Source organism: Miscanthus floridulus, chromosome 19 (assembly GCF_019320115.1).
Source record: "Miscanthus floridulus cultivar M001 chromosome 19, ASM1932011v1, whole genome shotgun sequence".
In the NCBI taxonomy this organism is placed as follows: Eukaryota; Viridiplantae; Streptophyta; class Magnoliopsida; order Poales; family Poaceae; genus Miscanthus; species Miscanthus floridulus.
The window spans coordinates 6,880,063-6,893,252 of NC_089598.1; the positions used below are offsets into that span (position 1 = coordinate 6,880,063).

A 13,190-nucleotide genomic window follows, 5' to 3' on the forward strand; every position below is an offset into this window, starting at 1 on the left:
ATTCATACAATCTGTTTTGTTCAATTTACTCTCAACTATTTCTGCTAGTTCGGTTTACCCCTTAACATACAAGTTGTTTTTTTTTTATTTCAATTTTTGTGAGATGATAGAGACATCATATTTTTTGTTAAAAGTTACATCATGAATTTTTAATCATTATGTGTCATAAATTTATATCTAGTATTAATTTATTATTATATCCCCTAAGAACACAACATAATAACGATGGAAAAAAATTTAAGATGTATCTTTTAACATTTAGTATGATATATGTACCACCTAACAATTAAAAGTAACACAAACTTTATATGCGGCAAAAAAAAAACTTGTATAAAAAGTAAATTAGACCAATCGACATAGTTAGGGGAGTAAATTGAACGAAGCACCTGTTACTAGGTTTTCTAGACATATACCAATTAAGGGGAGTAATTTGAACTTTTAATTTTTTTCCTAGGCATGGTACGTTTTATTTCTTTCTTACTCCCTTCATATTTATATAAATCAATTTCTATAATTGTTTTAAATGAACCTTTTTATGTTTGATAAAATTTATAGAAAAGAGTATTGATTTGGTATCATAAATCTTAGCACTCTCTTCTATAGAATTGGTCGAATTTAAAAATTCTGACTTAAGATAACTCTATAAATTGATTTACTTAGAGTCAGTACTTGAATCTTGTTAGATGTGGATTTTATCTTTTTCTCGAATACGCAAAAGACTTACGTATCTTTGTATTTAAGGTAAGAGGAAGAGGTATTTTACAATGACGCACCTAGCCTTCCACGGGTTAAGGATTCTCAAGCTCGTATATCGCCCCATGGGTTAAGGATTCTCAAGCTCGTATACGACCCCAGAGTCCAAGTTCTTGCTACGAAATTATACTAACCAAGCAACCGAGGTCCGTGGCGCCAGTTTCAACCTGTTGCTCCGCTTGATGTTGAATGTTGCCATCGCCTCGGCAATTGATATTGTCGTGCCTCGGAAGCACCGGCCGTTCCGCCTCCATCTCTCTTGTTTTTCTGGTTACATGTTAATCGACTAACATAGTTTGGTCTATATTCATTAGTTTTGTCAAACTTCAGACCAAACTTGAGGAAGTAAATTTGTCGTGCCGCCTTCTTTACGACGGAAATGCGTTTTCTACGGACAGAAGCGACCTCCTTGCTGTATGTAAAGCAACCTTAGAGGACTACAGACAGGTGGGTCCAGCTTGCAGTCACACGGGACATCCCCCGCTCCTTCTCGCGCGCGACGGCCCCGGAGCCGCCGAGCAGGCCTCATTAAACCCTAGAGCTCCCGGTCGCCGCCGCCGCCACCGCATACGCCGTCGCCATGGACACTCTCAAGCGCAAGGCCCCGGACGGCCCCGGAGCCGCCGAGCAGGCCTCTCCTCTCAAGGCGCCGCGCGCTGCCGCCGCCACCCCGGAGCCTCCCGCCTCCACCACCCTCGCGGCCGCGGAACCAGTCGCCTGCGTGCACGACGTCTCCTACCCCGAGGGCTACGATGCGTCCGCCTCTACGTCCCGCGCCATTGCCGGCGGCGCTGACGCCTCTGAGCCTGCAAAGAAGTTCCCCTTCCAGCTCGACCCCTTCCAGTCCGAGGCCATACGCTGCCTCGACAATGGCGAATCCGTTATGGTACCATATCGTCTCCAAGTTTTTCTTGTCTCAGTGCATTTCGTTTGACCACCCAGCTCGGTGCATGTGTCAAATTAGTATCTTTTTTAGTTCAATTCAAATGACCCCTCTGGATAGGATTAGGTAGCAACCTCCTCAAATTAGGTCCACTAAAGGAAGGCTACCATTTTAGCTTCTCAGGTTTAACTTTTTAAAATACCTATCATTACTACTGCGTAAAAACGTGCCTCTCATTGGGCTTTTATTGATCCGTCTATTGCTGATGGCCAATTAGCATCCATGGTTGCTGAATGCTGATAGTAAATTCTGTAATTCACAGTTCCTCCTATTGTACGAGCTGTATGATAATCAGACCACGCCTCGTAGTCCAACTATTTCTTGCTAAACAATCATGCTTTGTGCTTCTGTATATATGGTCAAATCAGTTCTCCTTTCATCAGCTAAGTTGTTTGTCACTTATAAAAAATCTTTCTCTACTTCCCTTTTGGGGATTCCCAGGTTTCAGCTCATACGTCTGCCGGAAAGACAGTGGTCGCGTTGTATGCAATAGCAATGTCTTTGCTCAACCAGCAGCGGGTCATCTATACATCTCCAATCAAGGCACTGAGCAACCAAAAGTACAGAGAGTTCAAAGAAGAGTTCTCTGATGTTGGTCTCATGACAGGGGATGTCACAATTGAGCCTAATGCCTCTTGTCTGGTACTACCTCCTGTCCTCACTACTCTTTCAATTGCTTGTATATTTATGCTTGGAGCTTAAAAGCAAGCCCTGACTTTGCAGGTCATGACTACAGAAATTTGGCGGAGCATGCAATACAAGGGATCTGAGGTCATGAGGGAAGTTGCTTGGATTATATTTGATGAGGTGCATTACATGCGGGATAGAGAGAGGGGAGTGGTTTGGGAGGAGAGTATAGTGATGGCTCCCAAGAACTCACGCTTTGTCTTCCTCTCAGCGACTGTACCTAATGCCAAGGAGTTTGCTGATTGGGTAGCTAAGGTCTGTTCCCAAGGTTGCCTATTTGTCTCCATGTCTCTATTGCCATGGTTTTGGCTTTGAACTCATGTACTTGTTACAAGGCGTCTATAGACATGGTCAAGCATCCACATATGCTTTAAGAACATATGCCATTTTGTTAATAATGGAGGTTATTCTATTTTTCAGGTACATAAGCAACCCTGTCATATAGTTTACACTGACTATAGACCTACGCCTCTTCAGCACTATGTATTTCCTTCTGGAGGGGATGGATTATACCTTGTAGTGGATGAGAAGGGCAAGTTCAGAGAGGACAGTTTTCAGAAAGCATTGAATGCCCTTGTCCCTGCTAGCGACAGTGCCAAGAAGAAGGAAAACGGGAAGTGGCAGAAAGTTATCATGGCAGGGAAATCTAGTGAGGAAAGCGACATATTCAAGATGGTGAAAATGATAATTCAGCGCCAATATGATCCTGTAATACTTTTCAGCTTTAGCAAAAGGGAATGTGAATTTCTTGCTATGCAGGTATGCTCTTTTGTAGATTATTATTAGTCAATTTAGTGAACTGGAAAATTCTGTGGTCTGTAGGAAAAAGAAATTGAGTTAATTCAGTTGATTTTGACTATCTTTCATTGTGATAGATGGCTAAGATGGACTTGAATGAGGATGATGAGAAGGCAAACATCGAAACAATTTTTTGGAGTGCTATGGATATGCTTTCTGATGATGATAAAAAGCTTCCTCAGGCAAGTTCTCATTTATGTATCAGTTTCTGATCTCAAGCAACTAACACAATGGAATTTAGCACTGTAGATATTACTGAGATTGCAGTTTTATGTTTTTTAAGCTATCTACAGCGGTATACATTTCTATTTGTAATATACGAACCAGTAGCAGTACTGGTAGGCAATGCTATGGGTTGATAATTTATCTTAAAACTGAGCCACTGTAGCTTTCGATACACAGGTTTCAAACATGCTCCCCTTACTGAAACGCGGCATTGGCGTGCATCATTCTGGTCTGTTGCCCATTTTAAAGGAAGTCATTGAGATACTCTTCCAGGAGGGTCTCATTAAGGTTAGCACATTTTATGAATCTCATGATGCCTCAAGTTCCTGTTATTTCTTAGCCTCATAAGTAGCTTATTGCTAGTGGTATTTGAACACTCATACATAACTTTTTATTTGGAGCAATGATAGTAAGACATAGATGTTCATAACTTCTTATATACATTTTGCACTTTACATTGAGAGCAAATATGTCTCGGGATTGATAGATTGATTATCAAGAGTACAGGGTACAATATATAAATATAGGCAAGGATCCGGAGGGTTTATAGAAACACCCAATCAACGGTGATCCTTGCCTTATCAATCTAACTTAACCCCTAAGGCACTAGCCGCATGGGCCTTAACACCAGGCCCATAACAGCCCTATCAGGCGCCTATGCTAACACGCCCCCACAGTCGAATCGTCAGCCACTCTGCACGTTTAGACTGGACCTGAACTCCGTGAACACTGAGGTAGGCAGCCCCTTGGTGAAGATGTCTGCATATTGCGAAGAGGTGGGAACATGCAGAACACGAAGGTCACCAATGGCGACTCGCTCCCGGACGAAGTGAAGATCAATCTCGATGTGCTTGGTGCGCTGATGTTGCACTGGGTTGGAGGTCATGTAGACGACACTGATGTTGTCGCAGTACACCAGTGTGGCGCACCGAAGAGGGGCATGCAACTCTAGGAGAAGCTGGCGTAGCCAAGTTGCCTCTGCAACTCCGTTAGCCACCGCGCGATATTCAGCTTCAACACTTGATCTTGATACTGTGTTCTGGCGCTTGGAGGACCAAAAAACAAGATTGTCACCAAGGAACACTGCATAGCCCGAGGTGGACTTGCGAGTGTCTGGACAACCAGCCCAATCAGCATCGGTGTAGACGACAAGATCAGTCGAAGTGGAAGGTCGCAGCAGGAGACCGAGGTGGAGTGTGCCCCGAACATAGCGAAGAATCCGCTTCAGAGCAGCGAGGTGAGGCTCCCGAGGGTCGTGCATGTGAAGACAGACCTGCTGAACGGCATATGCAATGTCTGGGCGGGTGAATGTCAAGTACTGAAGGGCTCCAGCAAGACTGCGGAAGTCGGTAGCATCAGACACAGGGGCCCCCTCAGCGGCAGCAACCTTAGGATTGGTGTCCACTGGAGTAGAGCATGGCTTGCACTCAGCCATTCCGGCGCGATCGAGGATATCCAGCATGTACTGTCGCTGTGAGAGCAAGAGTCCATCACCACTTCGCTGAACATGCATGCCGAGGAAGTGATGTAGTTCACCAAGATCTTTCATGGCGAATTCTCGCTGAAGTGCTGAGATGATCTGCCGAAGAAGGTCTGATGATGAAGCCGTGAGGACAATGTCGTCAACATGGTGCAGGGGAGGGTGCAGAACGGCAAAGAGAAGCCGGCGCGGGGGAGGGTGGACGCGCGCGACGGAGTGTCGGCGGTGCGGAGGCAGCGGAAGAGAGGTCCCCTGACCTAGGCGTCAGATACCATGAGAGCAAATATGTCTCGGGATTGATAGATTGATTATCAAGAGTACAGGGTACAATATATAAATATAGGCAAGGATCCGGAGGGTTTATAGAAACACCCAATCAACGGTGATCCTTGCCTTATCAATCTAACTTAACCCCTAAGGCACTAGCCGCATGGGCCTTAACACCAGGCCCATAACAGCCCTATCAGGCGCCTATGCTAACATACATCAAGCAAGAATTTCGTGCATCAAAAGGTTAGGCTGTATTTCTTGATTCCTATTATAGAGTAGATTCTGCTTGTTGCTACTGTATTTTAGTTCCATATGAAGAGACCAATTCAATGTGAAACATGAAATGGATAGATCAGATTTTGGGTGATTCTAGGCTTCTATGTTCAATTGCACTTCAAATTTAAATAGAGAGTGTGGGAGGGAGGGCACGAGGTCTGAAATAACAGATTTAATAAACTATTTTATTTAGTTATTTTTAGATCAGAGTGGTTCTCATCTCTGACTAATGTCATGGACTGTCTTTATACCTTGAGAAATGCGTTCACATGTTCTATTATACATATTCTCCCTAATGATGCTGCGCTTCCACTGAGCATTTTATATATGCTTTCTTTCTATCTTTCTTAAGACTATGCTGTGTGTTGTGCCTTTTTATTTCTTGCTGAGATTAAAACATGGTGTTATAGTGTTTGTTTGCCACAGAAACATTCAGTATTGGTTTGAACATGCCTGCAAAGACTGTTGTGTTTACCAATGTGCGAAAATTTGACGGAGACCGATTCAGATGGTTGTCGAGTGGAGAGTACATCCAAATGAGTGGCCGTGCTGGTCGTCGAGGTATTGATCAGCGTGGTATCTGTATACTGATGGTGGATGAGAAAATGGAGCCTTCAACTGCCAAAATGATGCTGAAAGGAAGTGCTGATAGTTTGAACAGGTCAGTATCATGGAATCCTGGCTTTTCTGGCACATTTAGAACAAAGAAGCTTTAACAACTTAATCCAGTTTGGTTGAGTGGTATGCATGAAAGAAATCCGGAACACAAGATTAAGACTGAGATGGACAAATCCTCCCAGTGCGATAATGTTCTTGGTTAACATTGTTCTTATATTCTGCAGATAATGCTAGTCATTTGTGTTATGCCTATTCCTTGCACCCTTAAAATATCGAGTTAGCATACCAATGCTCAAATTCAGATCTGCCCTCTGTTTCATTCTTTTGCGTCAATATGTTTATTGTCGCTTTTATGCGTGGAATTATCTTCTGTTCTGCATGCGCTCACACAACTACCTTTCTGTTTGTTAGTGCCTTTCATCTGAGCTACAACATGCTGTTAAATCAAATGCGATCTGAGGATGGGGATCCAGAAAAGCTCCTCCGGCATTCATTTTATCAATTTCAGGCTGATCGTTCTCTCCCTGATCTTGAGGTATTTGCTTTTCTTTGAAATGGAGAATTTTACGTATGCTCCTAAGTGTTTTTCGTGGTCATCTGACATACATTACACCTTTATCCTTGACAGCTATGAACCACATAATTCATCCATTCATTAACTCGGTGCCCATTGAAACTTATAATATTACACTGTTTTCCTGTACCTGCGCCACAGTTCACACTTCATATGTTTCTGCGAACTTATTTTAATGGGCCCTTTAGGTTGTAGTTTAGCAAGTGTGTTAAGGGAATAATCACTTGGGCAGTAAAGTTGATTGTTATACTTTGTATAAAGGCCAAAAACAGGCCATCCTTTCTCCAAAGTTTAAAATATCCCTTCCCACCCCACTGTGGTTTAGTTTTTCCCTATGTATGATGTTTCGTGTTAAAAAAAAAGAACATTATTTGATACATTCCAGAGTGCTTCAGAGATGCACCTATGCACTAAGATCACTTTTGGACCATTACAAGCCAGATTAATAATTTGTGCTGGTAGCCTGATGGACTGAATGTTGGCACCTATATTATTGCCTTTTGGTCACCATAGGGACTTTTATTAAAAACACACACACAGAAACCCCACCTAAAGCATTTCTTGGAACTTACAATAGCACCCTGTTTGAATTTTGTGCAGAAGCAAATAAAGGAACTGGAATCAGAGAGAAATTCCATGGTCATTGAGGAAGAGGAGAGCTTGAAGGATTATTATGATCTCTTACAGCAGCACAGGAGTTTAAAGAAGGATGTCCATGATATTGTCCTCTCTCCAAAACATGTTCTGCCTTTCTTGCAACCTGGAAGGCTTGTCCGCATTGAATATAGTACAGATGAGCCAGCTAACTTTTCTATTGATGAAAATGTCACATGGGGAATTATAATAAACTTTGAAAAAGTGAAATCCCATGGTGAAGGTACATAAGTTAAAACGTTAATCTCATTTCAATCTATTCCTCTAATATGATTTTCTATTTTGTATATTTGTTTAGAATAAATACAGAATGATTTACCTACAACTTGTTTGGTAATGCATTCCATGACAGGATTCATGTTGTTATATGTTTTGTGGTGGATTGGGAAGGGATTCAGGCTTAAGCAGCATATATTCCTTCTCACTGTTCACTGCTATGTTTTTCTGATAATCTAGGTTCATTCATGGTTGTCCTATGATCTGCTCATGTCCATGAGTTTTGCCAATTGTGGCATGGGTACCCTTGTCAGTTTGTCTAGGTCTCTAGCTTTGATGATGAATTGACCGGCAGCTGAGCTTCAGAGTTACACATAGGACTGAGAAACCATTCTGATCTCAAATGAGAGGGACTTTACTTATCCTGAAAAATGTACAGATATAGTTTTACCTTTCTTGACAATCTGATCTAAATAGGAGCATAGCTTCATCAGCTTGAATTGCAGAATGTTTGGTGGTTTTTAGACTGTAACTGTATGTTAGGACCTCTCTTTTATGGAGTGGATTTTGTGCATCTCCAAATGTCAACCACTTGCTGCAAGTACACCTGGTTTTAATTCCTGAAACAGTCAGATTAGTGATGTTATTCATCTATGTCTTTAAAAGTCACTGTTGAAATGGAAAAGTAGCTGTTCACCTTACTTTGGTTTTGCTCTTGCAGATAGGAGACCTGAGGATTCTGATTACACGGTTGATGTCCTTACCAGATGTTCTGTAACTAAGGACAACAATGGTAAGAAAACAATGAAGGTTGTTCCTCTGAAAGCGCGTGGAGAACCAGTTGTAGTTTCATTGCCACTTTCACAGGTTATTTACTTTGCACATTTCACCACTTCTGATCATTTTATCTCCTTGCTAAGCTGCCCCTTTGCTAATGACGGGGTCCAACTAAATAAAACAGATTGATGGACTAAGCAGCATACGGATGTACATACCTAAGGATCTTTTGCCTGTAGAAGCTCGAGAAAACACCTTGAGGAAAGTTGAAGAAGTCCTTTCAAGGTTTGCTAAAGATGGGGTGCCTCTATTGGATCCAGAAGAAGATATGAAAGTAAGAAAATGCTTAGGCATGTTGTTAGATTTCCTCTGTTTATGTTTTTCTAATAAAACCTATTCTTTTTAGGTACAATCGAAATCATTTCGGAAAGCTACCAGACGAATAGAAGCTCTGGAGAGCTTGTTTGAGAAGCACAATATCCGTAACTCTCCACATATCCAGCAAAAGCTGAAAGTCTTTCATGCTAAGCAAGAACTATCAGCCAAAATAAAGTCCATAAAGAAAACAATGCGGTCTTCCACAGCTTTAGCTTTCAAGGATGAACTCAAGGCCCGGAAACGTGTTCTTCGCAGGCTGGGGTATTGCATTTTTTTCTGACATAAAATGATTCTTTTTCAGATTTTGCTGATTTTGTAACTTTAAGATGAAGTGCCCTACTTACATATATAATCCTTGATCTGCTAAAAGTATAATATTTCTGTCAACAAAATTGCTGCTGTGAATGCAATTTTTTTGTGTGTAGAAGCATATACTACATGGGCATCTGATATTTGGATGTGAAAAGACAGACACAGCACATAACTAGTAGGATATTTTGGCCAAATTAGAAGCATCTTGCACTGTCGTGTCAAATTTGGTTTGATTTTAAATAAAATAGGAATTTTTGTCTGTTCTGTATTGAGTTCTAAAAATCTCACTGTCAATTTGAAAGATAATTTTATCATGTGTTCTTGTTTGTGTCCTCATAACCAAATCTTCTGGGTAAAATTTAGGTGCATACGCTTGATGTTGCTTCTGTAAGATACCATGCTGCTGGTTTCCGTGTGAATTTGGAAAAAAATATTATGTATATCAGATAATCCTACCAAGCTTCCAATTTCTTAAGAAGAGACATCTTTATTTCAGATATGTTACGAGTGATGATGTTGTGGAAGTGAAGGGCAAAGTGGCCTGTGAGATAAGTTCAGCTGATGAGCTTACATTGACGGAGCTTATGTTTAGTGGTGCTCTGAAGGATGCTACAGTAGAGCAGATGGTGGCACTGCTTTCTTGCTTTGTTTGGCAGGAGAAGCTCCAGGATGCCCCGAAGCCAAGAGAGGAGCTTGATTTGCTCTTCCACCAGCTGCAGGAGACAGCAAGAAGGGTTGCTAACCTTCAGCTTGAATGCAAGGTAGTTAATGCTACCGAACCATCATATCAAATTGCTACCTCATGTACGAATGGGATCATGATGCTGAAACCTCGTATTTTGTTTCTTTTGTTGACGATGATAGATCCAAATTGATGTGGAAAGTTTTGTGAATTCTTTCCGACCTGACATAATGGAAGCGGTGTATTCATGGGCCAGAGGGTCAAAGTTCTACCAAATCATGGAGATGACCCAAGTGTTTGAAGGAAGCTTGATCAGGTCCATCAGGAGGCTGGAGGAGGTTCTGCAGCAGCTGATTCTGGCATCCAAGTCCATTGGGGAAACCGAGTTAGAAGCAAAACTCGAGGAGGCAGTCAACAAGATCAAGAGGGACATAGTGTTTGCAGCATCTTTGTACTTGTAATGTCTTGATGTATGGCTGTGTCAGGGGCTAGGTCAAAAGCTCATAGGGGATTAAAGCACTCTTAATTTGCTGTTCTTGTTGAGTGCTGTTGTGGCATGATGAAGCTGCCTGATTTGCTGTTAGCAGTGATGTGGCAGTGAAAGTTTTGTTAGGGTTAACCGTGTAGGGTCTATTTGAAGGTCAAGAATTTTGTAGGAAGCAATACAATTCTGGCAGAAATTCAACAAACTCACGGTAACTACCTTGGCATGTACGATAAATAGCTAATTATTTGTTAGGAATAGTCCAGGGATGCAAATCTGTATTCAAAATTACAAATGTACCGGATTGCATTATCATGTATTTGTGGAGTATAACAGTGTAAGAGATAGTGCTTGTGTTGTATTGTAAGTGCAATTCAAAGTCGGTCGATGGAGATGTCCCTGGACGGAAACTTAGAATAATAGTTGTCTTACTCGTTTGGATGTTATTGGCCGGCTGAGGGTCACGGGCAACCGTTTGAACGTTCTTGTCAAGATAGCATTTTTGTTTGTATATTTGGCATGGAGATGGAAAACGAACGAGGATCGCTTGGAACTGGTCATCAGCCAGGTCAGGTGATAGATAGCTAGTGTGATATATAACCGGCCGGTTGCCGCATGACCACTTGTTGATACATCCGGGATTACATTTTGACCTGCGATAGTTTGCTGGACGCATGCATGCATTCATGATGAACAGATATGCCTAGTCGGCTAGCTAGGCCTACTTCGTTGAGCTCCCTTCTACACTTAAACCAGAGAGGTTACTATTTCATACTCCCTTTGATAGGGTTGTCTTAAGTCAATTCCTTTTAAGTTGAACTGTATTTTATATAAAAGATCATCAATATTTACGACACCAAATAAGCACTATAAAAATATATTTCATGGTACTAATTTAATGTCACGAGTATTGATGTTTTTTTCTCAATAAATTTTGTTAAATTTGAAAATGTTTAACTTAAGAGAACTCTAGAAGTTGATTTATTTGGCGACTCAGAGGGAGTAGATGTTTAGAAATATAAAAGAAAATAATAAAATTGTTTGCCACTTTCAAATATTCTCATTTGTAACGTGTGCTTCGCTTGTATTTCCATGATTATAATACTTTTAAATGACGATTTTTTTAAATGCTTAGAAAAGAATGGATGCAATAAATTTGTTAAGGCGCAAACAGGTTTTGAGCTTAAGACACATCATGGGCGGCCAATGAAAGAAAATGAATTTCGGCATGCTGTTTTTCCGTTTACGACAAGCTAGGCTAATTAATAAGCACTAACATTAACGCAAGTGGTGAGCAAATAATTGACAATGGATGTATATTCTACAGTAGGGCAAGTGGGGCAACTGAATGCTCATGCATGTGATCTTATTAACTACGTACTATATGTTTACACAATAACTTTGATTTTATCTGTGTCTTATTCTGCGCAATCTATCTGTTCAATTTAATCGATAGCGTAGTCATCTCTTGACCACAAAATCCGCGAAACAGCGGCTGCAAGATGGATGCACACGAGCGATATACGTACGTCTACCTGCCGGCCGGCTGCATACATATTGTAGTATCTTGCTATGTCGTACGTACGCAGTAGACGACACATACATATATGATTAGCTAGCTAGATAGAAATGGTTAGATCAAACGCAAGCCTAGTATATACAGTGCATGCTGTGCACATATCTAAGAAATTTGGCACTACGATGAACAACTTGAGCTAGCACCAGCTAGCAGTTAGGTATTATTGCATTGCATATATACGTATATATACGCGTTCTATATATATATATATATATATATATATATATATATATATATATATATATATATATATATATATATATAAAGCTTGACAACAAGAAGTAACCTCCAAAAATCCTTGGGTATAAATACCCTCCCAAGTCTCCATGGTGATCATCAATCGCACATCAGCACAACTCGATCGATCGATCAAAAGCCATCGTATCATCATCACTAGCTCGTATCGTAGCAATTAACACAACAGCAACAATGGCGAGGCGGTCCAGTTCTTCCAGCAGCGTGACCACCACCGCGGTACCGCCGGTGGTGCTGTGCGCCTTGCTGCTAATAATTCTGTCGTCGGGCGTGGCGCCGGCGGCGGCGTGCGGCGGTCACCCGTGCCCGATCCCGGACGGCAAGTGCCCGGTGAACGCGGTGAAGCTGGGCGTGTGCGCCGACGTGCTGGACGGGCTGATCCACGCGGTGGTGGGCGGCCCGCCCAAGGAGCCCTGCTGCTCCCTCATCTCCGGCCTGGTCGACCTGGACGCCGCCGTCTGCGTCTGCCTCGCCATCAACGCCAACATCCTCGGCGTCAACCTCGACGTCGCCGTCGACCTCTCCCTCCTCGTCAACTACTGCGGCCGCCGTGTGCCAGCCGGATTCAAATGCGCCTAGTAGTACTAGGCCGGCCGCGCGCCTTAATTTGTTGGTGGCCAGCTGGTGCGCGCACTTTCAGCTGCCTACCGATCGACTTATAGGGTCGTGCATGCATGCATGAATAATTCATCACTGTGTCTGTGTGTACGTGCTGCATGATCTAGCTAGCTACCTAGTATGTACGTCGTCGTTATATATGTATATGTCTTTAATATTAGCTACCAAATATATATGCTCGTGTCTCACAACGAAACTAACGACAACTTATATATATATATATACACACACGTCGTGTTCGTTTGGCTTATAAGCCGTATTTTTTTAGCCAACGAACAATATTTTTTTCTCACACCAAATCAGCCAACGATACTTTTAGTCATGGCTTATGAGTCAAACCAACAGGGCTATATATATATATATATATATATATATATATATATATATATATATATATATATATATATATATATATATAGACACACTAGTTGCATCATCTACGTCAATATTTCTTAGAATGGGGACCTCGAGGATCTCCCTCCCGTTTTATTCTCACCACTCAGCCGGCCTCTTTACCTAATGATCATATCGTCATCGATGAATGCTGAAGAGCAGACAGGGGACTAACGGGGAAGTACTCCTTGGCCGACCATGCATGCTGGAGAACAGCC

The 13,190-nt window shown here is 41.9% G+C and overlaps 2 protein-coding genes across 2 annotated transcripts; both read left to right on the forward strand.

Moving 5' to 3' along the window:
• Positions 1–1,208: 1,208 nt before the first annotated feature.
• On the forward strand, positions 1,209–10,474 carry LOC136528101 (DExH-box ATP-dependent RNA helicase DExH9-like). The gene is made up of 14 exons (XM_066521000.1): positions 1,209–1,639; positions 2,138–2,338; positions 2,420–2,638; positions 2,804–3,142; positions 3,259–3,363; positions 3,584–3,694; positions 5,843–6,093; positions 6,462–6,585; positions 7,225–7,501; positions 8,216–8,361; positions 8,456–8,605; positions 8,678–8,910; positions 9,458–9,722; positions 9,826–10,474. Exons 1-14 carry the CDS (start codon positions 1,334–1,336, stop codon positions 10,102–10,104), a joined length of 3,006 nt encoding a protein of 1,001 aa, XP_066377097.1. The 5' UTR covers positions 1,209–1,333; the 3' UTR covers positions 10,105–10,474.
• Positions 10,475–12,135: 1,661 nt separating this feature from the next.
• Positions 12,136–12,540, forward strand: LOC136525469 (pEARLI1-like lipid transfer protein 2). Its single transcript, XM_066518443.1, has one exon. It carries the CDS (start codon positions 12,136–12,138, stop codon positions 12,538–12,540), a length of 405 nt encoding a protein of 134 aa, XP_066374540.1.
• The last annotated feature ends 650 nt before the right edge of the window (positions 12,541–13,190 follow it).

Excerpts from the sequence above, each read along its gene's own strand:
- LOC136525469 (XM_066518443.1), top strand. The coding sequence starts at position 12,136 with ATGGCGAGGCGGTCCAGTTCTTCCAGCAGCGTGACCACCACCGCGGTA.
- LOC136528101 (XM_066521000.1), top strand. The coding sequence starts at position 1,334 with ATGGACACTCTCAAGCGCAAGGCCCCGGACGGCCCCGGAGCCGCCGAG. Across the intron at positions 3,364-3,583 it reads ATGATAAAAAGCTTCCTCAG|GTTTCAAACATGCTCCCCTT; the intron begins GCAAGTTCTCAT and ends TTCGATACACAG. Across the intron at positions 6,094-6,461 it reads AGTGCTGATAGTTTGAACAG|TGCCTTTCATCTGAGCTACA; the intron begins GTCAGTATCATG and ends TCTGTTTGTTAG.